Genomic DNA, 19,380 nt, shown 5'->3' with positions numbered 1-19,380 from the left:
ACTGAGACATCATGTTTGCATTAACTTGCTTAAGAGATGTATTTAATGTTCAGAAGTAAAATCAGTATGTGTGAGAATTTTATCAAAATTGAAAAATTAAAGAATAGAAAATTATCAAACTTATGTCATGGTTGTACTAATGGAATTAGTTTGCTATTACCTATGCCTTCCTTTTTATTATGCTGTTCTCTCTTAAAATCTAAAAACAAAACAGTTATAGATTTTCTTTTATTATTTTTTTAGTGTAAAATATGAACAAACAACTTTTTAACTTTTAGATCCATATGTGTACTATGAAGTACTTAACATTTTTACAAAGAGCCAAAAAGATTTGAAATTAACTTTGTTTATATTCAAAAAAATATTTTTAGTTTTCACCGAAAAAAGGAAGTGGGAATTATATTTAACCAAGCTTTAGTATGCTTAGAGAAATGGCTCTATCAAGTGAAGCAAGAAAAGCCTACAGATGTAAGTGAATTTCTTAATAATTTCAGTTATTTAATGTTAGAATTTTTTTAAAAATAAAAATTCAATTAAGTTGTCTTTAATTTGGGGTGCAATATTATAATGAAAAAGTTTATTTTTAAAGTTAATTTTTGACATTTTTTAATCTTTATATTGATTTGATTAATCATCTTTTCACTCTTTATTTTAAAAAATAATAAAAACATCTTTCTTTTTTATGAAGTCCAATTCTTTTAATGTCTTTTTCTGCTTTTTTTTTCAGAGGGCATTGACACTTCTTGCCTCTGCAATGAATTTTGTTTCAATGTACTATAAAAAATCTCATAAAGGAGTGAGTATTGAATTACTATTTTAAAAATTATTTTTATCTTATTTCAGAATTCTTACCTAGTATTGTATATTTCTTTACATAATCTATTTTTTTGTTATTTTAATAGCTAATTTGTGATGATTGGATGCCTTGCTCAGCTGTTAAAGATATGTTCAATAACTTTCTTCTACCTTGTTTGCACTCTAAAGTATTTAAGAACCTTCTTGATCAAATCGAGTAAGTTCTTGGTAAATTTTAATTCTTATTATCTTCAATTCTTTTTGCATTTACTTTTAATAAAAATAATTATGTTTACCCCTTATGACCACCCATTATGTTTTTCAAATTATATGTTACATTTTAAATCATCTCTAAATTCAAATTTCCAAGGAAATGAGTCTTTATAAATAGAACAATTTAATTATTTCCTTAAATTTACCTAAACAATAACTTATAATAGTAATAATTCATTCAATAAATGTGTGTTTAAACAAATAAATCAATGCATAAATATTTGTTAAGTTTTAAGTATTTATTTATTACTTTTGTTACATTAATTTTTTAATCATTATTCATATGGCGTTAGCATTATTCTTTTTTATATTAATTTTTAAAAAATGTAGTTGTATACAGCTACATGTAAAAATGTTGTTGAAAAGTCAAATTAAAAACATAAAGATTTCAAAGTCAGCAATAATGACAAGCATGTAGAAATAATTAAAATGAACCAAACTAGGCTAATATGAACAATTAAATACTAGTAAATGCTAATTAAGTACTATTAAACTTGATAAAACACTTTAAGTTAAATTTAGTTAAAATTCTATTATTACTTTAAATCTACTTTAAGCTAATACAATTGATATTATACACCAAATTAAATTTAAATATTTTCTTGAGTTTAAATATTTGTCAATAATTGAGTTGGTGCAATTGGTATATTCTTTATTTATAACTCCACAAACTTTCATTGAATTTTTCTTTAAAGCGTATTCTACATATTTAGATACATACATACCTTGTTCTCTTCTGCTAGATACTTATGGGAATGCTGGGCCTCCCGTTAAGGGCTTATTAGTCTGTAAATTAACTAATTATAAAAAAACTAACCAAATTTCAAAATGATTAGCCAAAGGCAAATCTTAGCAATTTGTTATGATTTTTTGTTTTTTTTCCACATAAAAAACTTCAAATAGAAATACACATTTACTATAAATTGAATTATTTTATAAAATGCAATTTCAAATATAGATTCATTTTGCAGTTGAGTTAAAGTGAAGGAGCAATTAACGGGAGAGAGGATAGAAAATGTGGATGTTTTATTGTCTTTAAGAAAAAGAAACAGCAATAGGCTGGAGTTAATTATTTGATAATTTCTTAGACTAGAACAGTAATATAAGGATAAATATAGGCAATATTGTGTTACTATTTATGTTATTGTCACGAGGAGGCATATTTTTTGCAAAAAATAGTTGGATGATAATATGTACTTAATCTGTTATATATATATATATATATATATATATATATATATATATATATATATATATATATATATGTATATATATATATATATATATATATATATATATATACAAACTGTAAAAGAAGTTTTCATCTTGGGATATCGACTGATCCAACAGTGAACGTAGTAATCTCTATTTTACGGTTGTTTGTTTCATGCTTACATAATCTTGCTTGTAGCTTACATTAGCTGGACTTAATATAATTCTAATTAGTTATGTGACATATCTAACAAAAATTACTCAAATCGAATAAAAAATACTGGATTGTTTCAGAAAAATTCCTTTGATTTTTTTTAGGGTTGATGGGAATATGTATATTTCTTTTCGATAGATAAAATCATTTTTCAATTCACAAAAACACATTTTTTTTCCTCAGAATTTATGATTTTATCACATTTGGTGAGATGGCAAATGCTTAACATGGAACCTTAGAAACGGTTGCAAGTAATTGCATAAATGTGATTTGAATTATTATAATTTAATTGCATAGTTGTTTTTTGCTGTTTTTTCCATTCTTAATAATAAAAATTATTTAATTGTCTTATTATTAAGTATTTTAAGATAATTTTTTCCCCTAGATCGTGTTCTCTTCTGTTGAGCACTTATGAAAGTGGTAACAAACGTGATGGTAAGACTCTTGTGTCTTTAGGAAGTGTTTTATGGGAAGGAGATGTTGTTCCACTTTTGAAGGAAGGCTCGCCTATTCCTTTATTACTGTCCATTTTTAATTTCATACTTATTCACAGAAATCTGTCTGATGATAATGACAATCGTGTAAGTAGTTTAAAAAAATTTGTAAATTTTCTCTGAAAACTTTTATTGTAATGAAAGCATTGTTTATATTTAAAATACTCCCTCAATTGAAATATGATGTTTCAAAAATGAATTTTACGTGTACAATAGCAAAGTTTTGTTCAGTGAAAAGGATGTTTCTTAAAAATAACAGTTGTATTTTTCAGATTATTCTAGATAACAATTAAAAGAAGTTTAAATTTAAATTTTCTTTAAGTATATTGCAATTTGTGATTTTCTTGTCTGTAATTATTTATGATGAATATTTTAAGCTTATCAAATCCACATTCTAAATGATTTATTTGTAGTAAAACTCATGTTTAATTGATATATGTTTGTCTTCTTTGTGTAAATATATTTATACAATCCAACTGCAACAACCAACTGAATTTTAGTACAAATACAACAACAAGTACAAATGATTTTGTTTGGTTGTTACAAAGGTTATAAGTTAAAGGTTAAAGGTTAAGGTTATTTTTTTCAATTAACATTTATATATATTGCTAAGTATAGTTGTTTATTTTTCGTTAAAATTTTTAAATGAACTTTTATCTTTTGAAATTATTAAATGATGTGTTGAATTATGAAAAATACTGGAAGAAAGTTTGATGCAAAAAAAAAATGATAGGATAAGTTCGATTTTTATTGCTTTTTTTTAAAAAAAAAACTATGTATAACCATTCTTTCCCATGAAAAATAATAGTAATATCAATTTAGGTCTTATATATTGGTCTAAGTCTTTATGTAAGCCTAAGTCCACTGCAAGGCTGTATCACTATATTAGAAATAATAAGAATTAAAATTGTTGAAGTAGTAAAAAGCTGACCATACCATTCTGCTGATGTCAAATTGAATAGAAACACTTCCTAGAAACACTTTTTTTTAATTCATTTTAAGTCATTGTTGCTAATTTTCAATTTATTGAATTTTTATATTCCTCTTAACATAATATTGATTATTTCATGACTGCTCTAGTTTCAATGTTGCTAATTTTCAATTTATTAGTTTTTTATTACCCTTAACCTAATATTGATTTATTCGTGGTTTTTCTAGCTATATGAAGAGGTATATAACACCATATTAATGGAATACCTTCAAAAGATTAACCTGCCAAAATTGAACGTATGTACCTGGTTTGTAAGACATGAGTCACATCTTATTACCTTGCTTCTCCAGCTAATCACCTGTGTAGTAAGTAGTAAATTAAGCATTTATTCATTTTGCGAAACCCTTAGAGATCTCGAATCTTATAGTTGTTTATAAATGCATTAATGTTTCATTATATGGATTGTATTTTTAGTTTTATAGTGGTTGTTTTTATTTCTTTGGATTGTGTTGACAATTCTTGAAATTAGCTCCTCATTATTTTATTAGCTCTTCATTTCAAATGTAAAATTTTATAATGGTTCAGAAGAATCTGAAAAAGAAGTTGGAGTCGGTATGTTAATACATGACGTTTCAAAAAAGGAGTTGAATTTGTAAACCACCATACAATTTGTAAAAGTTTACTTACCTGCTTTTTACAAATCTAATCTAATGAATTTAAAGATCTAATTGAAATATGGTTTTGATCAATACTTTTAGTAATTTAAAAACATCTGTTTTGGAAAATATATCAACTAAAGAAAATTATTTATAAGATATTTTCTTATTAATTTATCTAATTTGACAAAAAAGTACAATTTGTTGTATAAACTATTTTTCAACAAATTTCTTTGAAAGCAAGTTATTATGTCATTTTTAAAAAAGAAATGTTTTAAATGAAACTAATATATGTTCTTCTATTTGAAGAAAATAATTCTTTACATAAGTATGTGTGATGCTACTACTAGTGTGATATTTGGTAAATAAACCTCTATTTACCAATCAGTTAAGTGCCTTGAGAATCAGGTGGCTGTTACAATGATGCATAACCTTCGAAAATGCAAAACTCTAGTTTTACTGACTTATTAATAATGAAATTTTTAACGAAATGTATTCAAAACTTCTGGTCTGAGCCGCGATGGTTCAGGATATAGAATGTTCTCCTTTCAATGAGTTTAACCGTGTTCGAATCCCAGCAATGGCTGATCGATATGAATCCGCACCCGGCTTGCACCGACCACAGTGCTAACGTAAAATATCTTCAGAGGTAGATGGATGATTGGTTAGAGTCCTTTTGCTGCCTGGCTAACCGTGGGAGGTTTGCCATGTAAAGCAAATGCGGGTTAGTTCCATCAAAAAGTCCTCCACGAAGGCAAATTTCTCCCAATACTTGATTCAGGAGTTCCCTTGTCTTCTGAACTGGCTACGGTGTTGAACATTGGTAGTCGTAAACCTGAAAATTGGGTTGACTGTTCAACAACGGTTATAAAATGAACTTTTGATCTACTTTAGAATTCAAGAAACAGTATTATTAAAAATAGTATTGTATGCCCACATTAAAAATAAATTTAATGAATTATCTTTTGATATTATTTTTAGAATTAACTTTAAATATTAAAAAGAAAAAATAGAAAGTTGAACAAGTTTATGAAATTGATTATATGAATACTGCAATCTCATGTAATTTTATTTCTGTCTTTTAAGTAGTAAACTGAAATAACTTTTCTTAAAACTTTCAAACAGATTGTAGTTCATGAAATTAATGAAGCAAAACTACATTAAAATTATTTTCTTTAAGAAGTTTTTTACTTTAATTAAAATTTCAAAATGTATAGTAGTATTATTCACAATTCGATGTTTATAATAATTTTAAGATTGTTTTCATTTTCTTTGTAACATTTAATTGATATTTTACCTCCAAATTTTCAGCCCCATAAATGTTTGGAGTTACATAAAACAGCGATTTCTCTTTTGCCTACTTTAAGAATTTCAGATGAATGCTTAATTGAAGACTTGTTTGAAAACATCATTTTTAATGAAAAGTTCTTACCGTATGTATTTCTTAATTACTTTTAAGTAATTTAAAAAATTTTATTAGTTAAGTTTTCATTTTAAATATTAATAATCAAACCGATTTCTTAAGTGAAAATGGTTGTTATAGAAATCTAAGTATTTTTATAATTTCTTAATATTGCTTTTTCAAATTATTATTTTTAAAGTTGCATTTAAATTGCTATCAGAAACTCGAAATATACATGTTATTAGAGACGGAGTGGATGATTTGCTTAGTCATTAAGTAAAAAAATTAAGTAATGATGAAAAGAGGATTTAATTTGTTTTATCACTTAGACCAAGGCTTTCCTACCATTTATTTTTTTCACAGACTATTTTCAAAATTTTTCAGAGTTGTATATTTTGTTATCAAGTTGTAAAACATTGTTAAAATTTTGAACCATATAAACTTTTAAATTCCTTAAAGCTTTTGGACGAGTTTTGTTTTATTTTTTAGATTTACGCCTTTTCACTTTTTGCAAAATACATGGAATGTACGGGGTGGGGCAAAAAAACCTGGAGAAGCAATTTTTAATTCAACCTTATTAAAAAAAATAACAAAATATATCAAATAAGAATAATAGCAGACTTTTACTAATGAATAACTGAAGCATGAAATGCCGATAAAGCGTCACCCTAATTTTGAAGAAAATCTCTGTGAAGTCAAGGGAAACAAATAAATGGTATTGAAGAAAATGTAGTGCATCATTTTAAAAAGTTCAACAAAATTCATTGGGCATAATTAAATATTTGTCACAAAGAAATAAACAAAATGAAGTTGTAATAATTATAGTAAAAGAAAGTAAATATAAATTTTAATTGATAAATCCAACTTACCTTCTACAGCAATCCTTTATTTTTAAATTTCAGTACGATTGCGGCACATGCAAATAATTAAAAAAAATTTAGATGGCAAAATATTTCATAAAATGAATGATAATTTATTTATTTACATTAAACAGAATCCGAAAATCCATCAAAAAACATCAGAGTCATCGTCCTAAATAAGTTCAGCGTATTCTTCATTCAGTTAATGAGTAATATTGTCTATAGATCCGACATTAACCTCGGCTAATCGGGAATAAAAAAAACCATCTTCACTTTCATCTAATGCTTTGGAAATACCATATCTTTTAAATGACTTACAGATCTTCTCTTCGGAGATGGCCCCCCAAGCCACCGACACAAAAGCAATCACATCTTGCCGAATCAGCCTTTTTAAATTCCCGGCAAGGATCTTTTGTTTATTCCTAATGAAGAGCGCTCATTCTTTTGTTAATGTACTTTTAAAGGGAGCTATCCACAAAACATCTGCTGGCTACGGATGGCTTGTGCACCCTGCCGGATTAAAAACTAAATCTGTATCCAGGCTTATTAATTTTTCAGAGAGACTTGAGGTTCTATGGATAGAGCCTCGATCCAAGATAATTAACCTCTGAACATCATCCTCATTTGGACCCCAAATCCTAGTTAGCCAGCTTTCCATAAGGTTAGCCATCATCCATCCATTGACAGAGTAGGGAACCTTAGCAATGTGTTGTAGTTTTAGGTCTTCAGCACACAAAGGGGAGATGTGTTCAGTCGGTTCTTTTTAAATCAGAAATGTGGGGAGTTTTTATCCAGATTCAGCTGTGCTTAGTGCAACCATAAATCCTCTCTTTTTGCATCTGGTGTTAGTGCTATAGTGTTATGGTGCTTTTTTCAACCATGTCATTTGTTCCAGCATATGGTTCATCAAACCTCACCATAGTTTGATCCATATTTCTTATATTGTATGGCGTGTAATAATTTTTCATCCTCAAGAAGCAGATAGCTTGAATAAAGCTATCTGCTGCTTCAACGTGATCAGCTTGCAACTTCTGGCTTTCATTAGTTCCTCATTGCATTGAAATTCCTTACCTTTTTTTCCCATTGTTTTATGTACATCCACAATACTCTAAAATCTGAAAGCACAAGAGTTGCTGCTAATTTAAAGTTTCTTCTTTCAGCATCCTGTTAGATATGAAAAGTCATTTTCCCTTTATTTTCTTAAAAATTCGAAGAGGGTATTATCTGACTCCTAAAGTAAAGTTTTTCTGCCACTGATCAATTTACCCCTTTTTTTTGTTCTCCATGATTGTTAACCAATAGATTGTTAGCTTTGGTAATCCATTCTCAAATTCTTTTTCTGTCAATGCTGAAATGCTATGAAGTCTGGTGTATTACGGAACCATTTTCCTTATGCCATCAGATGACTTTCAATTTTTTAGATACAGTGTAAGAACTTATTTTAGGCATCATGCTTGTTGCAAATCTCAATGACTGATTCTTATCTACGTGAACACATAAAGTGTTTAGTTTCCTCTCCTTAAGTGTTTGAATTTTCCTTTCCCCTTAAGAAAAATTCGAAGAAAGAATCACTCCCTTTTACTCCATATTTCTTCCATTCATCTCCACCCCTTTCTATTCATATTCTCCCCCCCTTTGGACACTTCTAAGAGTAATGCCCTCTCCCTTTCACTAAATCTTTTACATTCAATTCTTTCATCTCCCACCCCACCTTAATATTTCCTTCTTTCTTGAAGGCAGCATATGCACCATTCAAAGCGTCCTTGACCTACATGCAGCAGGGAGGAAATGTTGACCACTTGTGTGGAGGATTGCTTCTCCCCTTCTCTTCCCTCTGTACTTTACAAACACCTGCACTTGCTCATTTAGGGTATAACATTAATACATTAATCCTCTATGCTAAACATGCTAAACATCAAGATAACTATTTTTTAGAAAGAAATTTTTAAAATAAGAACTTTTGAATTGTGTTGTAAGGAAGGGGACGCTTTTTGGTACTGATTGGCAATCAGTATTCGTGAAAAACTACAAAGGGGTCGCTTTCTGGAGTTGGGGGCGTTTTATCCCTATTTTACGGTAGCTGTTTCAAAGTGGCCTCCTTTTGCAGCGATGCAGAGACTTAAATGCTTTTTGATATTTTCAACAATGGGCCTCGAGTCTTTCACTTTGAATCTACCCTTTTCCAGCCAAAGCGATTACTTAAGAGAGTACAAGCTTTTCTGTACAGAGGAATTCACTCTCTCATTTTCCCACCTTATACAACTCTAAAAGAGTAGATAGTAGAAATCTAAAAAACTATACATTATCTTAGAGGCATATAATATTATATATTTTATAATTAAAATGGTAGACAAAACGAAATTAACACACTTGTTAAAAAGAAATTAATCAACTTCTAATAACTTACTCCTGGTTTTTTGGCACACCCTGTATTTGAAACCCATTTATCTGAAAAGTTTTGGGCATTATTGTTTAAAAATATTGTTTAAAGAACACGTATTATGAAAAGAAAGATAAGTCCTTTTAAATGAGCAATTATAAAATAAATTTTTCTTCTTTTTCTATTTGCAAATAAAGTTTTGTGACGTCAAAAACATCAAATTTTTTTTTGGATGTAAAATTCTTAAAGTTGTTAATTATCCATTTTAGAATTATTGTAGATGGCATGAGTGTTGGACAAGTAGTCATGCTTGAATCTAATCTTGAATAATTAGTTTTGTTACATCTAATCATTTAATTCTTTTTTATGTTAAATATTATCACAAAAACGCTTTTCACAAATTTCAACTGGATCACTAAATATCCACAGATACAATGTTTTAAAGAGAACTAATTATCACTTCAAAAACAAACTATATTATTTTACTACCAATTATTTAAAAACAAAAAATTGATTTTTAATATTTTTCATTCAGATCTTCGAATGTTGCTGGTGTTCAAAATATAGTCTCCATTCTTCCAGTGATTGCTAGGTGTTATATATCATACTTTTTAGATGAAAAATGTGTTGTTCATTCTAGGTAATAAATATTTTATTATTTTTATTCAAGCATTTTTGAAATGTTTACTGTTAAATTTTTTTTTTAATATTTAAATCATTAGCATATTTTTTAATTGGAACTATTCAAATAAAGAAAGGGCTAAATTTGTGCTTTCTATCAATAAAGCTAAATTACGAAAAAAATGTCCTGATCGTACCACTTAAACTGACTTATCATATTGATTCTATAATGGAGAACCTGCGTCTGTGTCCGAACACAGAATAAAATGAGGAAATACTGATCTGCAAAAAGAAAGTTATAAGCAATTTATCAAATTAATAATGTAATGTAACATGTTTACAATTTTCTTCTCAGTCTTTGTGTTTCCTTCTTTGACTCTGTGTTTTAATATTGAAGGAAGTTTCAGAAGTGGAATATGTCTGATATTTGTGCTATTTTTTGTTTAGCTTTCTTCATGTTTGCTTCATGTTGCTAGAAGCATATTATAAAACTTACTGCTGATTTTAATAAAATAGGAATTATAATGTTCAATTTTTCAGTCATATACCTTAACAGTTATCTTATGTAAGTGACATTAAGGTAACTCATAGTTATTAATTCTCATTTTTTATATATTCAATGTAATGAAATATTAAGTGACCATTTTTCTTAAATGTGGCTGAATTTTGTTAGTACAGTTCTCAATTTCCTCCTGTAAGGCATGAGAGGTTTATTGTTTAACAATAGACATAAAAGAGATCTGGCCACCAATTCTGATCACCAAAATGGGAATTCACATTACCAAAATGCTTTTATTGCTCAACTATGAAAATTTAATACTTTTTGTGTAGTGTTCCATTTATAAAGACCCTTAAATGACAGCCATTCTTCTGTCTTTAGTCTTTTGGTTGGCAAACTTTTATTACTCAAATACTGCAAAACACAAATCTTGTGTGGAATTTGGGAGATATTTTAATAATGTTATCATCAAATGTTTTTTTCCCCATCATATCTTTGCATAACATAAAGTATTTATTTCTTATGCTGTATTTTTTTCTAATCATAACCCTTTAACTATAATATTGTTATTCAAAATTAAAAAATTAGGTTTTTAAACTTTTCTGCTTATCTAAAATTTAGCAAAGATATAAATTGTTGTACTATTTCTTCCTTTCAAAATATTTGTATCATTTTAATAAATTAATTTTTTGTAATGTTTATTCACGAATGAAATATTCTATTCCCATTGAGTTAGCTTGTTATATATTTTAACTTTTTGAGGAACATAAACGTGTAGCAGAAAAAGTCTCAAACAATTAATATATTTTTTCTGGACTCAAAAAAATCCTCGTTATATTGTTTTGTAATTTTCTTTGCTTATCCATAAAATGTAGTGATGGTTTCCTTACTTTCATTTCAGAAATCTCTACTTTGGGAGCATAGAACTGGACACATTATCTTGCATAAGTAATCCTAAGTGCATTTTACCACATGATTGGTTTTATGCTCCTATTTTTGATTTATACCATGATACCTCAAAAAGGTTAAGATAAGTTATTATTTATTATTCACTTTTATGATTGTCAACTTTCTATGATTATTTTGTACAATATTAATGAGTCTGGTTGATATCCCATCTGTCACAAGTACTAGGCTACATGCTAACATAATTAGACATTTAAAGGTGGTTTATTTCTATGCATGCAATATGGATGATGATTTCAATAAAGAAGAAAGCTAAAACAATCATGCAGAAATCTGTTATAAAAATTTCCGGTTCTTCGTCAGAACATAAATGTAAATTGGAGTATGAGCGCAATTTTTTTTCCAATTCATAAGATCTTATTATTCCTTGTGCGTAGTAAGGCAATATCTTTTAGAATAAATTCGATTTTGGTTTTTAATAGAAGAGACATGGATGCATAACTTTCAAAGAAATTTCTGACTAGGTTGGCTTGATTTAGATATATTTTTATTTTTGAATTATTTTGTAATTGTTTACATAGCGTAACTAACTGGTAATGCTGATCTAGCAAATGTTATTTAATCTTACCAAAGTTTTTTTAGTGATAATTTTGTGTGCGTTGCCAAAATTGGAAGAAAGCTTATTTATTGATAGGTAATATTTGTCTCATATCCTATGTTCTTTTATATTCAACTTAATATTTAATTTTTTAAATTGAATTAAGGTTTAATGTTCTTAATATTATGATACATAAACCTTGATATACTTCAAAATTTATATATAGTAAAATAGAACAATCACCAGTTGAATCAAGTAAAAATTTCCCTGATAATGAATAACATATCACCAACAGTCAACAACAGAACACTCTAGCCAAATGATGAGAGAGTAGATCGGGTACAATAATCTAAAAGAATTAATAAAGGAAATATAACAACACTTTCTATTGTAGAAATCACCTTCTATATCCAATAATTTGTTTTAATTTTCTGTTATCACATTTATAAGAATTTATATTTGATATTTTTAAAAAATTAATAATATATCATTTGAACCTTCAATAATTTATTTCATGATACCATCTAATTAGCATGTGTTGAAAATTACCTAATTTTTATCTATTGTCTGTTAGTTATGTTACAATGCTTATTAGTTCTCAAAGTATATTCTCTTCAATAATAATTTTGAAAAAAAAAAAAACTTCCCCTTGAACACTACAATCTATGACAAGACAAGGCTGTCTCTTCAAATTTTTTACTACCTACCCTTATTTGGCATGATGGTTCTCTATTGGTTCACTCATATCTGTTGCAGATATTTTATAACAATATGCAGCACTCTAGTAGGTGTCAATTCTCCTTGCTGTTTTCTCTCTATTCTTGAAGAAGTTAACTTTTTAGTTGGATATGTATCATTATTTCATTGGATATGTATCATTATTTCTTGCCTAACTCATTGACCTTGTCTTGCTAGGCTAGAAACAGGAATTTGAAAGAAGAAGAAGAAGAGAATAATGATAGACTTAGACTTAGAGCTGCCCAACCTCTAAGTCTATCATTATTCTCTTCTTCTTCTTCTTATTTCAAAGTCCCATATCTAGCCTAGCTAGACAAGGTTCATGAGTTTGTTCACCTTCAAAAAGTCTAAAACAAGTAAGGATCTTTCTATAAGGTCTTGTTTTAAAAGACCGAGGCATTCCAGTAGATGTTCAGGGGATGCCTGGGCCGAAAAGCACTTGGTACAGAGGGCAAAACACTTTTCTTCTCCAGAGTACCTCAGTGATTTCAGGTGTCCACAGCGGAGACGTGGGATGGCGGTTTGAGACTGATGGTCTCATTATTTTAATGTACATAACCTATCTAATAGAAGGGATTTTTTTGTTGGTATTTTGGAACAATTAAATGTAACTTCTATAAAAAAGATATTCTTTCAATGCCCACCCGGATATTGACATCCGTCATTCGAGTATAAGAAAGACAGATTTATTGACCACTCTTTCGGTTGCACCAAGAACATCCATGCCTTGTCTGGGATTCAAGCCTGGGACCTTTTTGACATAAGGTCAGCTTCCTGACCTCCATACAAGCCGGTTAGGAAAGGAAAGTAATTCACTGTTGCAATATCTCTTTGTTGGCCAATAAGGCTCTACAATTTCGAGATTTAGAGCTTGATAGTGGCAGTGTGGTCAGCATTATATACCACCAGGCTTTGTTTCACAGACAAGCTGGTATCCAGCAATATGAAATTGGGCAGACTTTAAGAAACCACAGATATTGATTATTAGTCCTCTCAAATGACAGCTCAGTCCCTTAACCAGTGCGCTATTGCGGCTTAAACTTCTATTATTCTCTTTACTTTGCTGAATACTTTAATTCTGAAGTTATATGGAACTGCATATTATCTATGAACAATTAACTATGATATAATGCTGTTACATTATTTATTCAATGATATTTAATTCTCATATTATTCTTCCTTTTAAAATAATTTGAAAAATAATAAATTTTTTTAATTTCAGAAAATCTAATGAATCTTTAGCTCCTGAAGATGTTTTGCTAATTACTGGTTGTCTGCAATGGATTTTACTTAGTCGTAAAATGTCATTAAGCTTCTTGAAATCCATCCCTGCATCAGAAGAATTTTGCTATTTTTCCATGGTTTTTCTTTTAGGTATTAATTAATTTTACCACCTGATCAAATATGAAATTCTTAAATAAATCTCCATTTTTTTATAGGATCTACAATTTCTCTTCAATTTTAATTTTTTTCGATTTTTTTTATTGCTGTAATCCAATTTGTTGTTATTTTTTTAAAAAAATATGTTAAAAAATAACCTTACTGTCCAAAAGTTTATGTTGTGCACCTTTTCAAGTACATAAAATCTTATGTATTAGGTATATAAAAATAAAATTTTAAAATCCATCAATTAATAAAGATTGAGACCAGGTGGTAAGTATTTAGATTTTTTAATGTAGCTTATTAGGAAATAATACACTACTTCATTTTGAAAAAAGTTTTGTAAGTTAAACCTGAAGTTTGTCTGGCCAGTTTTGATACAAAAACTTTCATATTTAAATTAATAATTTTATTTATATGGTCTAAATGTATAGTAATTATGCTCTTAAATGATTTGCATGATATTAATACAAAAATATAGTTCATTAAATGTGTCAAATTAAATAATTATTTAAAAGAGGAGGGTTCACTATGGCTGATATTGTGATTATTTGAAAAATTAAGAAACAGTTTTAACCCTTTTTTTATTTATTTTTAAATTTTACAGACTTTGTGATTTTTTTTCTGAATCATGGTAATTAAAATCTGTATAAAAAAGTCAATAATATTTTTCCATGGAATAGGTACATAATATTTACATAGACATCTGTACAGACAAAATGTGTCAAAATTATGTAATTTGCATAAATAGTATGTAAAAATCTAATCGCTAGATTTAAAATATAGATTTGGTGTATTTTTTTAAGTATTTTACATTTTCTTGATGCATTGTAAATAATAGTATGCCATCCAATTGTTTGCTAAACTATTGCATTTTAACTGTAAAAACTGCCTCAATAACTCAAATCATTATTAGTATTATTTCTGCATTTTTTTCAAATGAATTTCATTATGTTATCTGCAGACAGGGCCTCTATTGCGATTAAAAGGAGACTCTTTGCCTCTTTGATACTAAAATCGAAGCTGACAATTCTGGCTACTATTATTACAAGAAAAAAAAAACAGCTAAAAAAGGACTTTCTTCAGGAAACTGGTGAATTTTATGAAAAGGCAACTATTATAAAAATTTATTATTGCCAAATTAGTGAATCACATTAAATTAAATTATCAATCACGACCCTTCAAAGCAACTTCCTTCGATTTCTAGAATTCAAAATTATATTTCATACTAACATAATACTTTCATTTTTAATATGTATCGTGCATCATTATTAAAGAGTGTGTATATCAGAAATTTCTATTCAGAGGTCAAACAGAGGGATACACCATCAAAATCCGCTTGAAATAAACCCTATTATGTATTATCTTTACCTTCTTAAGGGTTTTTTTTTGCAATAAAATCAATTTAGTCAATTATATTTTTTTATTAATTCTAAGGATAAAATTTAGACTTCTATTTTTGAGCTTTACATACTGAAGCAACTATTTTTGAATGCTTTGGTGGAGGCACTATATCAAATACTATTTGCTATCAAACATTCTGTGGATTGAATGCAAACTCTATTATAATATTTTTCTCTTATACTTGAGAGCAGGGATATTCTTTTTGATACTTATGTTTTTGCTAAGTTAAGTACCACTTCCTAAAACTGTTATATTTATCTATTGTGCATTTTTTTAATATTATATTTTATCCATTTTTCTTGACTTTTGCCTGTTTCTGTTATGTGGTACTAATTATTGTTATTAACTTAATTTCTCCTTTTTTCAAAAATAACCTGCTTTTTATTTAAATAATTAAAATTTTATGTTCAATTTTGAAAATTCCTTTTTATCCCATAATTTTCATCTCTCTTTTAGATGAAGATTATTTTCAAAATCCAAAAATAAAGCCCCTCCATGAGGCAAATTTCATTGAATTATTAAAGGATAGAGGCATCATTGAATTGTCACAATTAAATTGCAGTAATATCAGCAGCTTTGATGACTTGTGAGTAAAAGTACTATTTTTTTAATTGTATTCTGTATGAAGAGATTACTAATAAAACCATTTGTTTGCTCGTCTTTTTTAATTTATTTCTAATTTTTAAATCAGAATTTTTGTAAAATAATTTTAGATTGAATTAAAAAAGTTGTTTAATGTAATGTCAATTTGTGAAAACTTTAAACTGATAAGTTGGACAAGAAACTTTGATCTATATGAAGTTTTAAACTTTTTGGTGTGTAATGAAGCATAACTTGTAACTTGTAGAAAATATTTAATTTATTTGTGTAAATTATTCTTTCACATTTTAAAGTTATATGCTTGCAATTGACTCAACTTTGATCTTATTAAAATTGATTAATATGTTTCTTTTTTTTCTTTCTTTTAGTTATCTGGATTTATTAAATCAGTTTGAAGCAGTATCATATGGGGATCATCTTTTTGGAAACTGTATTCTGTTTCCAATACAACAATGTTATCCTAATAAGTGGCGAAAAATACTTTTGACTGATCATTCCCATGCTATACCTTTTCTCCGAGTACCTCTTTCAAAAGTAAAATTTTTTATCTTTCTTGAAAGATCTGATAATATTATCATTCATTTTAACTTACAATAATTTTCTTCATTTTTCCAGCTTTTAGTACCAGTAAAAAGCTATTTGGAACCCTGTGAATTGAATGCAGAAATTTTAAGAGAATATTTGAAACTCATATTAAATGGTAAATTTTCCTTGTTTTTATTTATTTTGCATTCAGTAGAAATGTTCTTAGTTTCACAAGTTATTCATAAAAATCATGTCTACCCAACTAAAATAATGTGTATATGCTAAAGACTTCATTAAATAATATCCAACTTTTTAATAAGTTTTTTTAACTTTTTTTCAAACATTATTTTGCTATAATCTTCGAATGAAAGTTGACGTTCAATAATAAATTGTTCAAATTTCTAAATCATTGGTATAGTTTATCGTACAATAATTTAAAAAGGTAAGAGTTATTACACAGTGCTAACTAACAGGATTAATAGTGTTTCTATTCTAAAAATATTCTATTCTAACAATTCTATAATTCTATTCTAACAATACATTGAACTCAAATAACTTAAAATTAATTTTTCTCATGAACTCTTTACAATATATTTATTGAAATCTATCAACATATCTTTAAGGAATTTAACAAATACTGTTTAAAACCTACTTGAAAGTCATCAATTATTGAGAAATGCAGCTTTTTTTCTATCTTTATGTCCGTAATTAGCTTTATTTTCCTAGGTAGTTCAGAAATGCCAGCTTGCTCCTCTTTAACGTAAAATTATCTCTAATCACTACAAAACTTATGTTTCAATGTATCATTAAAGATTTAATAAATGTAATTTTACATTACCTTGCCTTGATTAATAAATAATTCAAATGTTTGTGTAAAATGCTACTTTGTTTCAATTACATCGTGATGAAGCTCTTAAAGTATTTGCAAATTTGAACATAATTATGAAAGATTTAGTTTTACAACCTCTTCATATTTTTTTTTCTCGGTGTGTAGAGCAGTTGGAATTCCTGAGTTATATATTTAATTTTTAGGCAATGAAAATGTGATCCCTAGATTTCATCTTACATTCAAAGTTAATTTTATTAAGGTGCAATTACTTTGTGTTTCTAATATGTTTAAAGGGGTAACCTTACCACTCTATCCCTATTACTAGATCAGACCAAAAAATCTTAGTCAAATCTTTAATTCTTTAAGGTAAGTATCACAATGAACCTCATATCAATAGTTAGCAATGATCATTTAGCATAAATAACCTGTAACATAAATCATTATGAAATTTAATATGGAAAGTTTCTGTATTCAGGTAAAAATATATATAGATATATGTTGTATACGTGAAATCTGTTCAATGAATTAAAGGTTACTCATTTGTATTTTAGTGCATTGTATATATATATAAATTTGTGCAACATTTATAATGCAATATTGTTTATTAAAAAAATTTATGCAGGAACTCTTACTCATCAAAGATGTCCACTACTGTACTTAATGGCTATTCATCATATTCATAATTTTATTTTCATGGAAAATGAAAAATTTCAAAAACCTCAAAAGCTAATTATTAAAAATATTGCTCTTACACGAAATGAAGTAAGTTTTTAAGCAGTAGTCCTTTTTACTAATAATATTTTGTTCTTTTTATTTATATTGCTTTTATTGAAATTTCATATTCTTTTGTCAAGATTTTAGTTCTGAAACATTATATACAAGGTTTAAAATTATGTAACCTGAATACAATGGTCTCTAGTTTTATCATTTTATGAGTAATTCACCCTGTAAAATAGCTGATTTTAAAATTAATACTGAACAACCACTAATTATTTAATATTGTATTAAAATTAAATTTTGAACTTGTTGAGATGTTTATTTAGCATAATAAATCTACTAAATTGAATAACATTTATTTTGCATTCCAGTTCATCTAGTTCATTTTGCATTCCAGTATTTCAGTTTAAGTAAATTGAACGAATATACAAAGAAAAAACAGGCATTAAATTTTGTTTTATTGCAGAATTATTTATTTATTAATAGCTTATTTAAAATTTACATCTTACTTATATGCATGTAATTACCCTACATTTACCTAACTGTAGAATAATTACTCTTTCATGAAACACATCATTGTTTCATGAAAGAGTAATTATTAATTTCTTGATGTATTTCTTTATGATGATGTCTGTATTGGTATAAAACAAAGTGGTCATTGGGGATTATTTCAGTTTAATAATTTGATGATTTCTTTTTATCATACATGGCAATATTTTTACTTGAGTTTTGTTACTTTTAGTACTAGTATTTAGTGCATTTACTTATTATTTCGCTACTTTTTTGGGGGAAAAGAGCAAGTATTTTTAGAAAAAGTATCAAAAGAAAAAAAAATTAATTATTTTTTAAAAAATTTATAAAGTTAAAGTATTATATATTCTTTCATAGCCAACTTCTTTTTTCAAAAACCTTTAAGGATTGCAATTTTCTGAAAGGGAGATGGCGGCTCTTCCGAATATTCAATGACTTTTTTGCACAAGTCATTGAATTATAGATTATTCCAGTAGCACTAGAACAAGCACAATCTATTTTTAAAGAATCAGTCGTGATATATAGCGTGAACACCTGTGGTAGTGAAAGAGAATTGTTCAGCTGTAAAAGCTCTAAAGAAAAATTTTGTAAACTAAGTATAATGTATGTGCACTATTTTCATAAAGATTGTTCATAAAAACCTTTAAGTATTTAAGGACTATAACTATTCTGACATCAGTATACTATCAACTTTGACACCCTGTGAAACCTATATGAATAAACTCTGTGTGTATGTGTGTTTCGCTTCCACAAACGGTCTTACGTTCTTTCTGGAAATATTTTTTAGTAGCACTTGCTGATAAATCAGTGGCAGT

The 19,380-nt window shown here is 27.5% G+C and overlaps 1 protein-coding gene across 1 annotated transcript in view; it reads left to right on the top strand.

Moving 5' to 3' along the window:
* The window catches only part of LOC107438484 (RNA polymerase II-associated protein 1), a 54,844-nt gene that overhangs the window by 32,670 nt on the left and 2,794 nt on the right, over positions 1 to 19,380 (top strand). Inside the window, exons 22-34 of the mRNA XM_087167740.1 lie at positions 372 to 468; positions 728 to 796; positions 903 to 1,012; positions 2,880 to 3,075; positions 4,147 to 4,284; positions 5,887 to 6,008; positions 9,753 to 9,857; positions 11,239 to 11,361; positions 13,802 to 13,953; positions 15,820 to 15,949; positions 16,332 to 16,497; positions 16,579 to 16,663; positions 17,940 to 18,079. Of these exons, the coding sequence (XP_087023866.1) occupies positions 372 to 468; positions 728 to 796; positions 903 to 1,012; positions 2,880 to 3,075; positions 4,147 to 4,284; positions 5,887 to 6,008; positions 9,753 to 9,857; positions 11,239 to 11,361; positions 13,802 to 13,953; positions 15,820 to 15,949; positions 16,332 to 16,497; positions 16,579 to 16,663; positions 17,940 to 18,079 (1,633 nt within the window). The remainder of the gene's footprint in view (positions 1 to 371; positions 469 to 727; positions 797 to 902; positions 1,013 to 2,879; positions 3,076 to 4,146; positions 4,285 to 5,886; positions 6,009 to 9,752; positions 9,858 to 11,238; positions 11,362 to 13,801; positions 13,954 to 15,819; positions 15,950 to 16,331; positions 16,498 to 16,578; positions 16,664 to 17,939; positions 18,080 to 19,380) is intronic.

This window comes from Parasteatoda tepidariorum, chromosome 7 (assembly GCF_982258835.1).
Source record: "Parasteatoda tepidariorum strain Cologne lab strain chromosome 7, Ptep-v5.0, whole genome shotgun sequence".
Classification (NCBI taxonomy): Eukaryota; Metazoa; Arthropoda; class Arachnida; order Araneae; family Theridiidae; genus Parasteatoda; species Parasteatoda tepidariorum.
Note: the sequence above shows the minus strand (reverse complement) of the source record. Positions and strands in the feature narration are given on the sequence as shown.